This window comes from Scyliorhinus torazame, chromosome 6 (genome assembly GCF_047496885.1).
Source record: "Scyliorhinus torazame isolate Kashiwa2021f chromosome 6, sScyTor2.1, whole genome shotgun sequence".
Classification (NCBI taxonomy): Eukaryota; Metazoa; Chordata; class Chondrichthyes; order Carcharhiniformes; family Scyliorhinidae; genus Scyliorhinus; species Scyliorhinus torazame.
In genome coordinates this window covers 129274405-129292290 of record NC_092712.1, presented here as the reverse complement: position 1 = coordinate 129292290, position 17886 = coordinate 129274405, and the positions used below count along the sequence as shown (strand labels likewise).

The following is a 17886-nucleotide window of genomic DNA, read 5'->3' as shown; positions in this document are numbered from 1 at the left end:
TGATTTATTTGGTGGGTGGTGCCTGACACATGTGGAAACACGTGGAACGCACGTTGGACCGAAGTGCTTGGCACAGGTGCACCTTCCAATGGTTGGTGGTAGTGGTGGAAGCAGGATAAGAGGGTAGTGAAGATCAAAAATAGCAGAAGGTAAAAGAAACACAACAACAAAGTTACCCTGGCTGGAGAGATCGATTCCGTGAAGGATGGGGTGGGATCGTTGGGAGGGATGAGAGTGGGAAGAACGAGGTGAGGGTGCCGTGCGGGAAATGGAAGAAATGGGATGGAGATGGCATGGGAGTGGATGGCATGGAGCAGTAAATGTGATGATGGAATTCACTAAGTGCGGCAAAATAGCAGGGACAATTATTTGACACAGCTTGTTATTCAAAAACTATTCATGTAAAAGGAGGTTTTGCTACATTTGTGTGACGAGCTTTTAGAAAAGCTGTCAGATGAATTACAAGAATACATCATTGACTCCATAGATGTAGAAAATGCTAAGTTTATACGCTCCAGTGTTTCTGCACTGTACCTCTTCAGAAATTCACCAAGACCTCTTCGGCAGCTCCTTCCAAATTCACATGCACTACTCTACCACCTAGAATGACAAGGGCAGCAGATGCATGGGAACACCATCACCTGCAAGTTCCCCTCCAAGTCACACGCCAACATGACGTGGGACTATATCGATGTTCCTTCAGTGTCACTGAGTCAAAATCCTAGATCTCCCTCCCAAGAACACTGTGGGTTTTCTTATAACACATGGACTTCATGGGTTTAAGAAGGCAGCTCAGCAATTTTCAAGGACAATTACGAATGGGCAATAAATGCTAGCTCCCATCACACAATTGTTTTTAAAAACAGTCTAACTCCAATAGGCATGCCAATGCACAGAAATGGACTCCAGGAAAGATCAGTTAATATGTTGCTCTTAAGCTTAAATCCTTCTCCAGGGCTTGGTGATGGAGCAAGATCGGGAGTTAGGATACTGTTTTCTTTAATGATAGATGCTAAAATGTTAACAAGCAGATTTCTTGGAAATAAAGTGTTTAATCCTCAAATAATATTGAGCCTATCAAAAGTAAACCTGCCTTTTCAACTCTGGGGAAAACAATTCCCAGTTCGACTTTTGTATTCTGTGTCAAATCACAAGGCTACTCTCTTCATCTTCCTAGGCCTGTTTTTACACATGGACAGCTATAGTAATATTTTCAGAGTGATAAATCTTGAATGTGTTCGAGTATTGGGTGAAGAAATAACTAGAAATCCCGTATTTAAAGAAATTATTGCTGTTGCAATAATGCTACGAACTTGACTGCAAATATTTTGCACTTCTCTGCTAGTGGGAAACAAATATTTTATCTATTTTTGGGAGAGAAAGAAATATTTCCTTGTGCTTGCCAATGCACTGCCTCTACAAGTGTTCCCTTTGTTGGTATAAATTTTCCATTTCAAATCTAAACTGTAACTCCCCTAAATCAGCTGTGATCTTATGTTCAACCTTGCTGCCCTCATCAGCTTCAGGTGGCCAAGCTAATTACCTTTTCCCTCAAGGCAAATCGAGCAGCAAGCAAGTGTGGAGAGCATCTACAATACACTAATAATTTATACAGTATTGCTGTTAACTTATTTTATGGTATCCAGAATAAGGTTAATTGCAAAGGTTAATTTGAAAATGACATCAAGAATGAGAATGGGAATTTTATTGCAGTCAGTTTGTTTTAGTTTTAATTATAAAATTACAATTGTGAGGTTTTTAAGACTGTTAGATTGTTATAAGGTGCAAGACATTTAATAGAATAGAATCCCTACAGTGCAGAAGGAGGCCATTCGACCCACCAAGCCTTTGGAAAGAGCAGCCTACTTGAGCTTAAGCCTACGCCTCCACCCTATCTCTGTAATGCAGTAATCCCACCTAACCTGCATATCTTTGGACTGTGGGAGGAAACCGGAGCACCCGGAGGAAACCCACGCAGACACAGGGAGAAAGTGCAAACTCTACACAGACATTCGCCCGAGGCCAGAATTGAACCCAGTTCCTTGGAGTTGTGAGGCAGAAGTGCTAACCACTGTGTCATTGTGCCACCATTGTACCAATTACCGTTCGAAACAGTTGCAAAAGCCTGTGTTTTCAACAATGGATAAACTTTCAGCCTTCAAAGTCCAAGAAAAGTGTTGAGAATGTCAGGGTGTAAACGTTTATGCTTTAACTGTCCATTTAAATTCATGAATAGAGTGGGAGGTCTGGTCTAATGAATAGCTAATCAGCAGTTCTGCCTTGATACAAGGCCCATGTGTTCACATTGCCATGGTGCCATGCTTTCAGATAGCAATGGTACAAAGGAAGACATTGAACGAAGGAAAATCAGGCCCGTGGTATCAGAAAAGCATCTATTAAATTAATCTTTGAATTGTAACTTTTAAGAAAATAAGAAAAAAATGTTTTATTGAGACACGACAGTAGATTGTTTGATCCATATTCAGTGCCATGGAGTAAAGGAATGCAGGTTCAGTTCTCTTACTCTTGTTGAGTTTGCACTCTCAGCCTCCTTGCTGTGGGAAGGCACTAATTCCCCTTTTTGGTGGGAGTAGAGAGCAAAGGGATATTCAAAGGAAGAGCCATTAGCAGTCACAGAGCAGTGTTTGTTTAAGGCCTGTCCAGTAGCATTATTGGTATAAAGCTGCAATCATGTTACCTCGCTGCTCATTTTGCCTGCAGAGGTTATGTAGATTTGAGGACAATGTGGGCTGAGTAGGGGGAATGATAGGGTTCTTTCATATTTCCTGGTTTAGGAATTTAGTGGCAACAACTCCAAAGTTGATTTCTAAAATTTTACAGCACAATATTTATTTCTTTTTACAGGGAATGAGCTATTTGGAAGAGCGACGGTTGGTACATCGTGACTTGGCAGCACGGAATGTTCTGGTAAAGACACCGCATCACATAAAAATTACTGACTTTGGACTTGCCAGACTCCTGGATGTGGATGAAAAAGAATACCATGAAGATGGTGGCAAAGTAAGATCTGATATCTCTGAATAACAGGCTAGAATGGAGCACAGGTGCCTTGATTAATTATTGATTGTTAGTGATACTGTGTGTTCCACTGTAATTAGACACTACAGTAACTTAACATAGGTAGTGGATTCACTTTGAAATAAGAAGTGTCTGTTGACCATCTGTCCCAGAAACTCTTGTAATTGAATGGGTAATCTTGCAGCATAAAAACAGCAGCGAGCAGGAGATCAGTGTAGCAGAGCACTGGTCGCAGCCAGAGTGTGCACGAAGCTGAAAATGTAAATATAGGTGGATTTTGACACAACGCCAATAAAAGAAATGTCATGTCAGAATCCGTTGAATAAATCAAACTATTAACATCAAGTACAGTTAATTTCATGGTGGTTTGTCTGTGTTGTATTTTTAACACTTAAACACAATGCAAAGGAGGTTATGACTCACCTTCTACAAGCATAAAACTGCATTGACGCTCTGGTTAAGGGATTAGGGGGTATGCAGGCGGGCAAGGACCCGGGACCTGATGGGTATCCTGAAGAGTTTTATAGGAAATTCTCGGAGCTGCTGGGTCCGCTGTTGTTGAGGACTTTCAGTGAGGCTAAGGAAGAGGGAACCCTTCCCCCGACGATGTCGCAGGCTTTGATCTCGCTTATCCTCAAGCGAGATAAGGACACGTTACAATGTGGCTCCTATAGGCCGATTTCGCTCCGTAATGTGGATGCCAAGCTGTTGGCCAAGATTTTGGCCACTAGGATTGAGGACTGTGTCCCGGGAGTGATCAATGAGGATCAGACGGGGTTTGTGAAGGGCAGGCAGTTGAATACAAATGTGCGGAGGCTCCTGAATATGATCATGATGCCCTCGGAAGGGGGGGATGCAGAAGTGGTAGTGGCAATGGACGCGGAGAAAGCCTTCGATCGGGTGGAGTAGGAGTACCTGTGGGAAGTGTTAGGCAGATTTGGGTTTGGAGAGGAATTCATAGGGTGGGTCAAATTGTTGTATCAGGCCCCTGTAGCGAGTGTGCGAAGAACCTGCTGCGGTCGGGCTACTTTAGATTACATCGAGAGACGAGGCAGGGGTGCCCCCTGTCCCCCCTGCTGTTTGCCCTGGCGATCGAGCCGCTGGCCATGGCGTTGAGGGAGTCCAGAAACTGGAGGGGGGGGGGGGGGGGGAGAGAGAGAGAGAGAGAGTTGTGTTTCACTGTATGCGGATGACCTGCTCCTGTACATTGCGGATCCAGTGGAGGGGATGGGGGAGGTCATGCAGATTCTTAGGGATTTTGGAGACTTTTCGGGATATAAGCTGAATGTTGGGAAAAGCGAGCTTTTTTTGATACATGCGAGGGGCCAGGAAAAGAGACTGGGAGAGCTACCGCTTAGGATGGTGGAGAGGAGCTTTCGCTACTTGGGCATTCAGGTGGCTAAGAGCTGGGGGGTCCTGCACAAACTCAATTTAGCGCAGCTGGTGGATCAGATGAAGGAGGACTTTAAGAGGTGGGGCATGCTGCCGCTTTCCCTGGCAGGCAGGGTGCAGTCCGTAAAGATGACGGTCCTCCCCAGGTTCTTGTTCGTCTTCCAGTGCCTTCCCATTCTCATCCCCAAGTTCTTTTTCAAGGGTAAATAGGATTATTACAGGATTTGTGTGGGCGAACAGGACCCCGTGTGTTAAGAGGCTGTTCTTGGAGCGCAGTTGGTGGGGGGGGGTTGGTGCTGCCGAACTTTTGCAGCTATTACTGGGCAGCGAATATATCCATGATTCGGAAATGGGTAATGGCGGGAGAGGGGGTGGCGTGGAGGCAGCGTCTTGTAAAGATACTAGCTTGGGGGCACTAATAACGGCGCCGTTGCCGCTTCCGCCGACGCGGTGTACCACGAGCCCGGTGATGGCGGCGACATTGAGGATCTGGGGGCAGTGGAGACGGCACAGGGGGGAGGCAATCCTTCAGTCTGGGCCCCGATACGGAACAATCACAGGTTCGTGCCGGGTAGAATAGACAGGGGGTTTCTAAGTTGGCACAGGGAGGGTATCAAAAGTATGGGGGACTTGTTCATTGATGGGACGTTTGCTAGTCTGAGGGCGCTGGAGGAGAAATTTGGGCTACCCCCGGGGAATACCTTTAGGTACATGCAGGTTCGGGCGTTCGTGAAAAAGCAGGTGGGGGAATTCCCGCTGCTGCCTGCCCGGAGGATACAGGACAGGGTGGTCTCGGGCATGTGGGTCGTGGATGGCAAGATATCAGAAATATATGAGGAGCTGCAGGAGGCAGAGGAGGCCTCGGTGGAGGAGCTGAAGGGCAAGTGGGAGGAGAAGCTGGATGAGGGCCTGTGGGCTGATGCCCTGGGCAGGGTCAATTCCTCCTCATCTTGAGCCAGGCTTAGCCTGACTCAGTTTAAGGTGATGCACCGGGCGCATATGATAGTAGCGAGAATGAGTAAGTTCTTTGGGGTGGAGGACAGGTGTGTGAGGTGCTCAGGGAGCCCAGCAAATCATGTCTATATGTTCTGGGCATGCCCGGCACTTACAGAATTTTGGAAAGGCTTCGCAAAGGCTGTGTCCAAGGTCTTGGATACTCGGGTAAAACCGAGCTGGGGGATAGTGATATTTGTGGTATTAGGTGATCCGGGAGTGCAGGAGTCGAAAGAGGCCGCAGCTCTGGCCTTTGCCTCCTTGGTAGCCCGGAGAAGGCTCTTGTTAATGTGGAGGGACGCGAAGCCCCCAAGTGTAGAGGCTTGGGTCAGTGACATGGCGGGGTTTCTCAAGCTGGAGAAGATAAAGTTTGCCTTGAGAGGGTCCTTGCAGGGGTTCTCCAGGCGGTGGCAACCGTTCCTTGACTTTCTCGCGGAACGTTAGGTGGAGGTCAACAGCAGCAGCAAACCCGAGGGGGGGAGGGGGTGAGAGCGGAGGTGGGGGGGGGGTGGTTTGGGCAGTGGATGGATTTCATTTATAAAGAGCAGATACCCCACCTTGTTTTGTTAAATTGTTCAATGGTTAAGTTGTTTTGTTTTATTGCTATGTTTTCCTTTCGTTGTTTTTCTTTTTGTAGTGGTTTGTAAAAATTATTGAAAAATTTTGAAGAGAAACAAAAAAATTTTTAAAACTGCATTGACGCTGAATAAACAAGCACAGTTGTATCATGTGGAATATTCTCCCTGAACTATCTTGAGTTAATAGTTATATTAACTAATATGAATACAGTTCTGTAAGGTGCTCAGTAATTAGTGAGCTGGTTACCCTGATGTCATCACTTCTCTGGAAGCAAGATGGCTTTACTTGGGTCATTTTAACTGAATTGAAAATTAATAAGATCAACAATTTAAAGGAGAGTGGAGTGTGGGGAGCCAAGAAGGTCAGCAGCTTAGCGTTCTGGAGTTTAAATCTATCCTACTCCTTACACAACCGCTTCATCTGTCCATATTAAACAAATTTGACACATGCACAATGCTCTTTAAATCTATCGATAAGTTACAAATATTTTTCGGAACAGGATTAGGTATTTAGCCCCTCCAGACCTACTTCCCTTCCTTTACATCCTGGCTGATCTGTATCTCAACTTTATTTTTGAATCTTGGTGCCACATTCCTCAATATCAAAAATCCATCCATTTTTTAATTTTTGATAGGCTTAACCTCTACAGGGGAGAGCTTTACATTACCCTTTCTCTGAAGAAATGCTTCCTGAGTTCACCTCTGAATGGCCTGTGTCTAACTTTAAAGTTGTGCCTCCTAATTCTGGACTTTCTCACTGGTGGAGATAGTTTCTACCTACCGATGAATTCCTTTAATGATTAGATCTGGGGGTCAACTATTTAATTGTTGCTATTAATTATCAAAATAAAAATTATCTTCAACTTTTCTGCAGTTACCCATCAAATGGATGGCACTGGAATCGATCCTTCAAAGGACATTTACCCATCAGAGTGACATCTGGAGTTATGGTAAGTCATAGTAGTTCTGACTTTTTAAAATGTAAGAATTGTTCCATTGCCTCTCAACATTGGCTCAGTGGTAGTGTTCTTGATTTTGAAGCTTATGACCCTCAACAGGACATAGTCTCCACAGGGATCTGTGCTTGGGCCTTTGTTGTTGTAGTGTACATAAGCGATTTGGAGGAAAATGTAGCCGGTCTGATTAGTAAGCTCACGGATGACACCAAGGTTGGTGGAGTGGCAGATAGTGTTGAGGATTGTCAGAAGATACAGCAGGGCATAGATAGGTTGGACACTTGGGCAGAGAAATGGCAAATGGAGTTTAATCTGGACAAATGTGAGGTAATGCATTTTGGTAGGTCTAACATAGAGGGGACATATACCGTAAATGATAAAACTCTTAGGAATATAGAAAGTCAGAGAGATCTGGGCGTACAGGTCCACAGATCTTTGAAAGTGGCAACACAAGTGGACAAAGTAGTCAGGAAAGCATATGGAATGCTTGCCTTCATTGGATGGGGCATCATGTATAAAAACTGGCAAGTCATGCTATAGTTGTATAGAACCTTGGTAAGGCCGCACTTGGAATATTGCCACAATTCTGGTCGCCACATTACCAGAAGGATGTGGAGGCTTTGAAGAGGGTGCAGAGGAGGTTTACCAGGATGTTGCCTGGCCTGGAGGGTGTTAACTGTGTGGAGAGGCTGAATAGACTTGGACTGTTTTCATTAGAAAGACAGAGGTTGAGGAGTGACCTGATAGAGGTCTACAAGATTATGAGGGGCATGGATAGAGTGGATGGGCAGGCACTCTTTCCCAGGGTGGAGGGGTCTGTCACCAGGGGGCATAAGTTTAAGGTCCGTGGGGCAAAGTTTAGAGGAGATGTGCAAGGCAGGTTTTTTTACGCAGAGGGTAGTGAGTGCCTGGAACGCGTTGCCAGTGGAGCTTGTGGAAGCAGATCCATTAATGGCGTTCAAAAGGCATCTTGACAAACACATGGATAGGAAGGGGAAAGAGGGATATGGCACAAGGAAATGCTGAGGGTTTTGGCAAAGGTTGTAGCATGACTGGTACAGGCTTGGAGGGCCAAAGGGCCTGTTCCTGTACTGTATTGTTCTTTGACAAGGGTCAAATCTTGCCTCAGTGATGGCACTTGGCTCAAAGTCAAAATTTGTGGATTAAAACCCTACTCAAGGGAATACAAAATCTATGCTGATATCACTGCAATACATGAGATATCCTTTTAGATGATCCAGCAACCCGATATCCGATATGTGCCCTATGGTAAAAAATTCCATGAGAGCAACAGAGTTCTCCTGGTCTTCTCCCAATGTCCTGGCAAGCCAATCCTTCCTCAGTCATCACTGCTATAACAGTTAATAATGATGACGTGTGCTTTGCCTGAAGTCAGGTCCTTGGCTCTTTGACTGCTGATGTTCCATCCTGAGATGATTGTGTGCCTGATTTTTTTTCAGTGCCAGTTTGCCAATTAGTTTGCCATGTATGGTGAGGAGGCAGGTCCCCAGTCTGCCTCAGCCAGAACAGGAAAAGAACCCATGCTGTTGATATTACTCTGAACCACACACTAGCCATCTAGACAACAGAGCTTGCAGCCCCTAACAGCAGATTATCTGATTATTAATCACATTGCTATTGGATTTTTGGCTGTTGCATTTCCTTGGACTACAACAGTTACTGAATTTCGATAGCAATGGATTGAGATGTCCTGAGGTTATGAAAAGTGAAAACTAGTGATATATGCTTACACTACAAAGGCTGCAACAGAGAGATTGAGCAGAATGAACATAGAACATAGAAAATACAGCACAGAACAGGCCCTTCGGCCCACGATGTTGTGCCAAACCTTTGTCCTAGATTTATCATAGATTATCATTGAATTTACAGAGCAGAAGGAGGCCATTCGGCCCTTTGAGTCTGCACCGGCTCTTGGAAAGAGCACCCTACCCAAACTCAACACCTCCACCCAACACCAAGGGTAATTTGGACATTAAGGGCAATTTATCATTGGCCAATTCGCCTAACCCGCACATCTTTGGACTGTGGGAGGAAACCGGAGCACCCGGAGGAAACCCACACAGACACGGGGAGGACGTGCAGACTCCGCACAGACAGTGACCCAAGCCGGAATCGAACCTGGGACCCTGGAGCTGTGAAGCAATTGTGCTATCCACAATGCTACCGTGCTGCCCTTGAGAACAAATAAATCTACACTATATCATTTTACCGTAATCCATGTACCTATCCAATAGCTGCTTGAAGGTCCCTAATGTTTCCGACTCAACTACTTCCACAGGCAGTGCATTCCATGCCCCCACTACTCTCTGGGTAAAGAACCTACCTCTGATATCCCTCCTATATCTTCCACCTTTCACCTTAAATTTATGTCCCCTTGTAATGGTTTGTTCCACCCGGGGAAAAAGTCTCTGACTGTCTACTCTATCTATTCCCCTGATCATCTTATAAACCTCTATCAAGTCGCTCCTCATCCTTCTCCGTTCTAATGAGAAAAGGCCTAGCACCCTCAACCTTTCCTCATAAGACCTACTCTCCATTCCAGGCAACATCCTGGTAAATCTTCTTTGCACCTTTTCCAAAGCTTCCACATCCTTCCTAAAATGAGGCGACCAAAACTGTACACAGTACTCCAAATGTGGCCTTACCAAAGTTTTGTACAGCTGCATCATCACCTCACGGCTCTTAAATTCAATCCCTCTGTTAATGAACACGAGCACACCATAGGCCTTCTTCACAGCTCTATCCACTTGAGTGCCAACTTTCAAAGATGTATGAACATAGACCCCAAGATCTCTCTGCTCCTCCACATTGCCAAGAACTCTACCGTTAACCCTGTATTCCGCATTCATATTTGTCCTTCCAAAATGGACAACCTCACACTTTTCAGGGTTAAACTCCATCTGCCGCTTCTCAGCCCAGCTCTGCATCCTATCTATGTCTCTTTGCAGCCGACAACAGCCCTCCTTACTATCCACAACTCCACCAATCTTCGTATCGTCTGTGCAAATTTACTGACCCATCCTTCAACTCCCTCATCCAAGTCATTAATGAAAATCACAAACAGCAGAGGACCCAGAACTGATCCCTGTGGTACGCCACTGGTAACTGGGATCCAGGCTGAATATTTGCCATCCACCACCACTCTCTGACTTCTATCGGTTAGCCAGTTCGTTATCCAACTGGCCAAATTTCCCACTATCCCATGCCTCCTTACTTTCTTCATAAGCCTACCATGGGGAACTTTATCAAATGCCTTACTAAAATCCATGTACACTACATCCACTGCTTTACCATCATCCACATGCTTGGTCACCTCCTCAAAGAATTCAATAAGACTTGTAAGGCAAGACCTACCCCTCACAAATCCGTGCTGACTATCCCTAATCAAGCAATGTCTTTCCAGATGCTCAGAAATCCTATCCTTCAGTACCCTTTCCATTACTTTGCCTACCACCGAAGTAAGACTAACTGGCCTGTAATTCCCAGGGTTATCCCTAGTCCCTTTTTTGAACAGGGGCACGACATTCACCACTTTCCAATCCCCTGGTACCACCCCTGTTGACAGTGAGGACGAAAAGATCATTGCCAACGGCTCTGCAATTTCATCTCTTGCTTCCCATAGAATCCTTGGATATATCCCGTCAGGCCCGGGGGACTTGTCTATCCTCAAGTTTTTCAAAATGCCCAACACATCTTCCTTCCTAACAAGTATTTCTTCGAGCTTACCAATCTGTTTCACACTGTCCTCTCCAACAATATCGCCCCTCTCATTTGTAAATACAGAAGAAAAGTACTCGTTCAAGACCTCTCCTATCTCTTCAGACTCAATATACAATCTCCCGCTACTGTCCTTGATCGGACCTACCCTCGCTCTAGTCATTCTCATATTTCTCACATATGTGTAAAAGGCCTTGGGGTTTTCCTTGATCCTACCCGCCAAAGATTGTTCATGCCCTCTCTTAGCTCTCCTAATCCCTTTCTTCAGTTCCCTCCTGGCTATCTTGTATCCCTCCAATGCCCTGTCTGAACCTTGTTTCCTCAGCCTTACATAAGTCACCTTTTTCCTCTTAACAAGATATTCAACCTCTCTTGTCAACCATGGTTCCCTCACTCGACCATCTCTTCCCTGCCTGACAGGGACATACATATCAAGGACACGTAGCACCTGTTCCTTGAACAAGTTCCACATTTCATTTGTGTCCTTCCCTGCCAGCCTATGTTCCCAACTTATGCACTTCAATTCTTGTCTGACAACATCGTATTTACCCTTCCCCCAATTGTAAATCTTGCCCTGTTGCACACACCTATCCCTCTCCATTACTAAAGTGAAAGTCACAGAATTGTGGTCACTATCTCCAAAATGCTCCCCCACTAACAAATCTATCACTTGCCCTGGTTCATTACCCAGTACTAAATCCAATATTGCCCCTCCTCTGGTCGGACAATCTACATACTGTGTTAGAAAAGCTTCCTAGACACGCTGCACAAACACCACCCCATCCAAACTATTTGACCTAAAGAGTTTCCACTCAATATTTGGGAAGTTAAAGTCGCCCATGACTACTACCCTATGACTTCTGCACCTTTCCAAAATCTGTTTCCCAATCTGTTCCTCCACATCTCTGCTATTATTGGGGGGCCTATAGAAAACTCCTAACAAGGTGACTGCTCCTTTCCTATTTCTGACTTCAACCCATACTACCTCAATAGGGTGATACTCCTCAAACTGCCTTTCTGCAGCTGTTATACTATCTCTAATTAATAATGCCACCCCCCCACCTCTTTTACCACCCTCCCTAACCTTATTGAAACATCTATAACCAGGGACCTCCAACAACCATTTCTGCTCCTCTTCTATCCAAGTTTCCATGATGGCCACCACATAGTAGTCCCAAGTACCGATCCATGCCTTAAGTTCACCCACCTGATTCCTGATGCTTCTTGCGTTGAAGTATACACACTTCAACCCATCTCCGTGCCTGCAAGTACTCTCCTTTGTCAGTGTTCCCTTCCCTACTGCCTCATTACACGCTTTGGCGTCCTGAATATCGGCTACCTTAGTTGCTGGACTACAAATCCGGTTCCCATTCCCCTGCCAAATTAGTTTAAACCCTCCCGAAGAGTACTAGAAAACCTCCCTCCCATGATATTGGTGCCCCTCTGGTTCAGATGCAACTCGTCCTGCTTGTACAGGTCCCACCTTCCCCAGAATGCGCTCCAATTATCCAAATACCTGAAGCCCTCCCTCCTACACCATTCCTGCAGCCACGTGTTCAGCTGCGCTCTCTCCCTATTCCTAGCCTCGCTATCACGTGGCACCAGCAACAAACCAGAGATGACAACTCTGTCTGTCCTGGCTTTTAACTTCCAGCCTAACTCCCTAAACTTGTTTATTACCTCCTAACCCCTTTTCCTACCTATGTCGTTGGTACCAATGCGCACCACGACTTCTGGCTGCTCCCCCTCCCCCTTAAGGATCCTGAAGACACGATCCGAGACATCCCTGGCACTGGCACCCGGGAGGCAACATACCTTCCGGGAGTCTCGCTCGCGACCACAGAATCTCCTATCTATTCCCCTAACCATTGAATATCCTACAACTATTGCTTTTCTATTCTCCCCCCTTCCCTTCTGAGCCCCAGAGCCAGACTCAGTGCCAGAGACCTGGCCGCTAGGGCCTTCCCCCGGTAGGTCATCCCCCCCAACAGCATCCAAAACGGTATACTTGTTTTGAAGGGGAACGGCCACGAGGGATCCCTGCACTGTCTGCCTGTTTGTTTTTTTCCCCCTGACTGTAACCCAGCTATTCTTGTCCTGTACCTTGGGTGTGGTTACCTCCTTGTAACTCTTCTCAATCACCCCCTCTGCCTCCCGGATGATCCGAAGTTCATCCAGCTTCAGCTCCAGTTCCCTAACACGGCCTTTGAGGAGCTGAAGTTGGGTGCACTTCCCGCAGGTATAGTCAGTGGGGACACCGGTGGTATCCCTCACCACCCAGATCCTACAGGAGGAGCATGTAACTGGCCTAGCCTCTTACCTTACAGAATATAGCTGCCATGTGGACTAACTAGATCTCCGCCCTCCGACCCTGCTCCCAGTCAGCTACACTTTCTGTAAACTCCTGGCTCTCTTCGCACTCTTTGCGGAAACAAAATGAAAGGAGCACCTTACTCCCTCCTCGCCAAACTCCCTCATTCACCAAACTCTCACTATCGCACTCAAATGCACCAAATTCAGCACTCCCTCAGTCACCAAACTCTCACTATCGCACTCAAATGCACCAAATTCAGCACTCCCTCAGTCACCAAACTCTCACTATCGCACTCAAATGCACCAAATTCAGCACTCAGTGCAAACAAAGTGGAGTAAAAATGTTCCTAAGCACCAGGGTGTCAAATACGGTGGTGAATATTGAAACAGGTGATGGGGGGGTAAGTCAGTAGCCGCATAAGTGAATGGAAGGCAAACATTAGACCATTGGAAGTTCAGAGGTCCAGTTGTGACTTAGGGACAGTTTTACCTCAGGGTTAATACTTAAGGAGCTGGGCGGGGAGGGTATGGGTGTGAGTGATGAGAGACGGCATGGTCAGAGATGGCCTGACCTTAAAAATAGCCAAGAATCTCTTTATTCTTGACACTAACAAAATTAAACATTCATTATCAGGTAAGCAAAACCAGGAATATTTTGTCAAGTCATTCTTCAAAGCGTAAACCACATGTAACTCTGAATCTGATTCATTGCCAAATGTTTTTTCAAAGATCATCAGTCTGAAGTAGAGACTGAACATTATTATCAGTGGATTACATTTCTTATGCTGGTTTTCTGAGCATGGAGCTCCACTTTCATCAAGTGGGTCATTAATTGGTGTGTTGATATCCACCCATGATTGTCCAATTTGTTCTCATTTCAAACAAGATTCTGTGCTAAGTGCTAATTTATAAAAATTAGCTCAGTATTTTTTTAGCAAAGTTGAACTCTGTGAGATTGACTTCAGAATTACTTTGTCCATATATGGTATTGCATTGTGAAATAGGCTACTTCATGGAAACATTTGTCAGATTATCAGGCTCTGTAAGAAATGCTTTCTGAAGAAAATATTTTAGCCTCTTTTGAATTGAATGTATGTGAAGCCTTTATGTACGAACTCGTTGTGTCTTACTGCGTGGCAGCTTTCCATCTCATGAGATCATTGTTTGTGCAATGGTGGGCAACGCTTCATTCCACTTGGTGTCGCGCAGGGATCCCATTCTGACATGGCAGTCTCTGACAGATTTGCTGCCGAGGAAGACAGTGGGCCAAGAAGGTGCTCAATTCGCTGGCCTTTGTTTTCCCTTAACCCTCTTCTCGGCTAGCTGGACTTCTTGTTTCTTCTCAGCTCTTCCAATTCCCTTAAAAACAGCCAATGTCCAGAGGGGACAATCATCAGCAACTGTTTCCCAATTGACAGTGTCAATGTTCACCATCGTCATATGTCAATTTCAGGTATCCTGGTAGAAGAGTTATAGATGCCCAGCAAGGCATGACCCAGTGGCCAGGTCACTGTACAGAAGGTCTTTGGGTATGCTGCCATCATCCATCCGATGAACATGGCCGAGGTAGTGCACATGTCATTGATAAGAAATGGGTGGATGTTGATTGGACTGGCAACTCCAGGACCTCTGAGTTGGTGAACTTGTCCTGCCAAGACAATGTATTAGCATGAACATAATGGGCTGGTAGGGTTCTAGATACCACCATTTCAAGAAGACCAAAGGAAGTGGTAGGTATCTCATTTAATCACTATGGCGAGCTAATAACATCATTGAAGGACTAATGGTTACTTCCATGGTTGGCTGTCTCACTGAAGATGGGGATGTATTGGAGATTAAAGGCCTCCAAATGATTTCAATGTCCCTGAGCTGAGAAGATAAATTAATCAATTGGTCTGTTCGCTATTGAGAGATCCTAGAGTGATTAAGCACTACATTATATAGAGCTACTTTTTTTTTTTAGGTGTGACCGTTTGGGAACTAATGACATTTGGGTCTAAACCTTATGATGGAATTCCTGCCAGTGAAATCCCATCCATCTTGGAAAAGGGCGAACGGTTGCCACAACCTCCAATCTGTACAATTGACGTGTACATGATCATGGTTAAATGTAAGTTGATTATAGGAATATTTTGGTCATATGAAACCTATTTTTGGGAGGTGGGGAGAAGGCAGATATGGCATTTGAGAAAGTTGTTTTGCAATGGTGTAAATGCACAATCTATTCTGAAAACAAACCCGACAGACAAAGAGGTCTCACAGATTTTCTCTGCTATTTAATTAATTAACTGATCTCAAGAGGTGGCGCTATGTTTACTATAATTAGTCTCAGTACCACAAGGTTCTTGTTCTGAGCAGCTATCTGGTGAATTTGTGCAGAAATTATGTATTCCAATGCCAAATAATCTACTGACACCCCATTCCTAAATTCATACATGAAGAATCGCTACTTCTGTAAGATACTGAAGAGCGAAACCATGCCCCAACATGAATTAATGCTCTGAATTGAGTTTGGCCAAAAATTGTCCAGGAGGAACTGGGCAAATTGGGGAGAAGAATAATATTAAACAAACACACCCTGGGCGGGATTCTCCGTTAGCCTGTGCCAAAATCGGGAAAGGCATTTGGGCCGAGATTCGGTTCTGATGCCGAAATTGCAGCAGGTGCCGATTTGATGCCAAATCGCAATGCTCCAGCACCTCCACAGCAACGTCGAAGCGTTCTGGAACGCACGTACAGTAGACACTGTTTGCATATCATTCGCGGACCTGACCCAGTATTCTCCGGGGCCTCCGCGATTCTCCGCCTCCAATGGGCCGAGTTCCCGTCGGCGTGTGCTTTTAAAAATTGGGAAACTGGCGTGGCGGCTGCTGAGGGAGCGAGAGGGGGTATGGGACATGGCCATAGTGTGCTGACAGGTGTGCCACTGGCCGGGGGGCTTCTACCAGGGCCAGTTGGAGTAGTAGGGGGTGGCCAGGAAGTGGGCTGTGGGGTCGGGGTGGAAGGGCACGGACCACCATTGCCGCAGCCGGCAAGGCAACCATGCAGCTGCACACACTGCTAACAGCCCACTTTGAACTTTGTACACGGATCGTATAAGACCTGGGTGCCCTTTGGCCCCAGTCGACCCATCAGCTGTATGGGTACACTCCAGCACAACCAGTGCCATCTTGTTGGCTGGGAATAAGTGTGTGTGGGGATTGCAATTTGTATGCAATGCAGCTTGTCAGCCTCCTAAGTGTCGATCATGGACCCGACGAACCCCTCACCGTTTTTCATTGGAATCGAGTGTGTCCCACGCGGCACCGGTGCTAGCCCCACTACGATGGCGGAATCGGTTCAGGTGCAGTTTCAGTTTTTCTGTCGTAAAAGTCCACAGATTTTGAATTGGCGTCAATGCTTAGTTTCTGAAACGGAGAATCCTGCCGCCTGTTTTTAATCCTCGTTTATATTTGGCTACCTACAATGGTTTTCAAAAAATGAACAATCTGTTCCTCTAAATATGTATTTTATGGTCGACTCTCACATCTGAAATTACATAGTTTGGTTTAATTAACTTTGGTTTAATGATGTTTGATGCAAACAACTCCTGCCTCCTCTCTTTCTCAACTTGATGAATAAAATCCAAATACATTCACCAGAAAAATGTGTATCTGTGCAACAATAAATCCTGATAATAAATAATTATCATGCAAGATGCTTATGTTCAATGGCGAATTCAAACTACAAGTTTAGAGTCAAAGCAAGTGGATTTGCCTTTTTATCAATGCACCTTAATTCTTTCAATCACTCACATAACTGCTGAATCTAAATGAAGAATCTTTGTTATTTTGTGAGCTTTAGTTTTTTACAAGTAGGTAGTTAGTGGAAAGAGATTAGCCTGGGCTGGAATGCTGGATTTGTATTGCTGAGCAATGAATAATTAAGCATGTTCAACTGGAATTAGGATTATAAAGTATTGTGTGCTGACTGGGAGTTTAATTCAGTGAAATTTGAGATTATACATTTTCACCAGTAACTTCAGAGTAAAATGCCTCCTTAATTATCTCTGTGAATTAGGCTGGATGATTGATGCAGAAAGTCGGCCTAGATTCCGTGAGCTAACCTCCGAATTCACCCGAATGGCCCGAGATCCATCACGCTACCTTGTTATTCAGGTAAGGGACTTTTAAATCGAAGATCACTGACAATAGAAAAGAAAACTATTGATTGTGTTGTTGCTTTGAAGGCAAATTCTTCTTCTGGATTTCCAGTAGGCAAACAAGCTTAACAGAGTGACAGGTGTCTGCAAATGCTATCAAAATGGCAAGTGGGTTCTGACCATCATTTCATATTTCATTGGAAACCCTAATGTGGTCTCTGTATAGGAGCTTCAATATGATGGTTGTAGTATGTAAACACTTCAGAGTGCTCGGAGAAAAGTGTTTTATATCTCGATAGCTTGGCTAGAATCTGCCTGTTGTGAGACAATAATCCACTCTTTAAACTTTCTAAAATGTTCCAAATGAAACCTCGGTCTTTTCCAAAGCTTATAAATATGAGATTACAAATTGTGAATTGCCTGTCCATGGTAACAAGATGGAGAAATCATTTGAAATATCAGCCCATATCCTCCAAGGTCCAGGACAATGTATCTGGGGCGTACCCCAAAGAAGTGCTGGGGAACATCACAAACCTCATACCCTGCCCCGCCGGACGTTTCCATAGCAATTGACCAGTAATGCACCGTCAATTCCCACAAGACGAGAATGGTGTAACAATCAAGGCTTTATTGATCAAGTTGATGTGTCTCCTGTAGCTGGAACCAGAATGGCTGCAGCGCAGGAGAGCACATACTTTTATACGCCGTGGAGCCAGCAGGCAGGGATTTACCCATG

General features: G+C 45.2%; 1 protein-coding gene across 2 annotated transcripts in view; it reads left to right on the top strand.

Moving 5' to 3' along the window:
* Nucleotides 1–17886, top strand: part of egfra (epidermal growth factor receptor a (erythroblastic leukemia viral (v-erb-b) oncogene homolog, avian)) — a 372624-nt gene that overhangs the window by 340013 nt on the left and 14725 nt on the right. For both annotated transcript variants that reach the window (XM_072508802.1, XM_072508801.1), the window contains exons 21-24: nt 2866–3021; nt 6877–6952; nt 14973–15119; nt 17069–17166. In XM_072508802.1, the coding sequence (XP_072364903.1) occupies nt 2866–3021; nt 6877–6952; nt 14973–15119; nt 17069–17166 (477 nt within the window). The remainder of the gene's footprint in view (nt 1–2865; nt 3022–6876; nt 6953–14972; nt 15120–17068; nt 17167–17886) is intronic.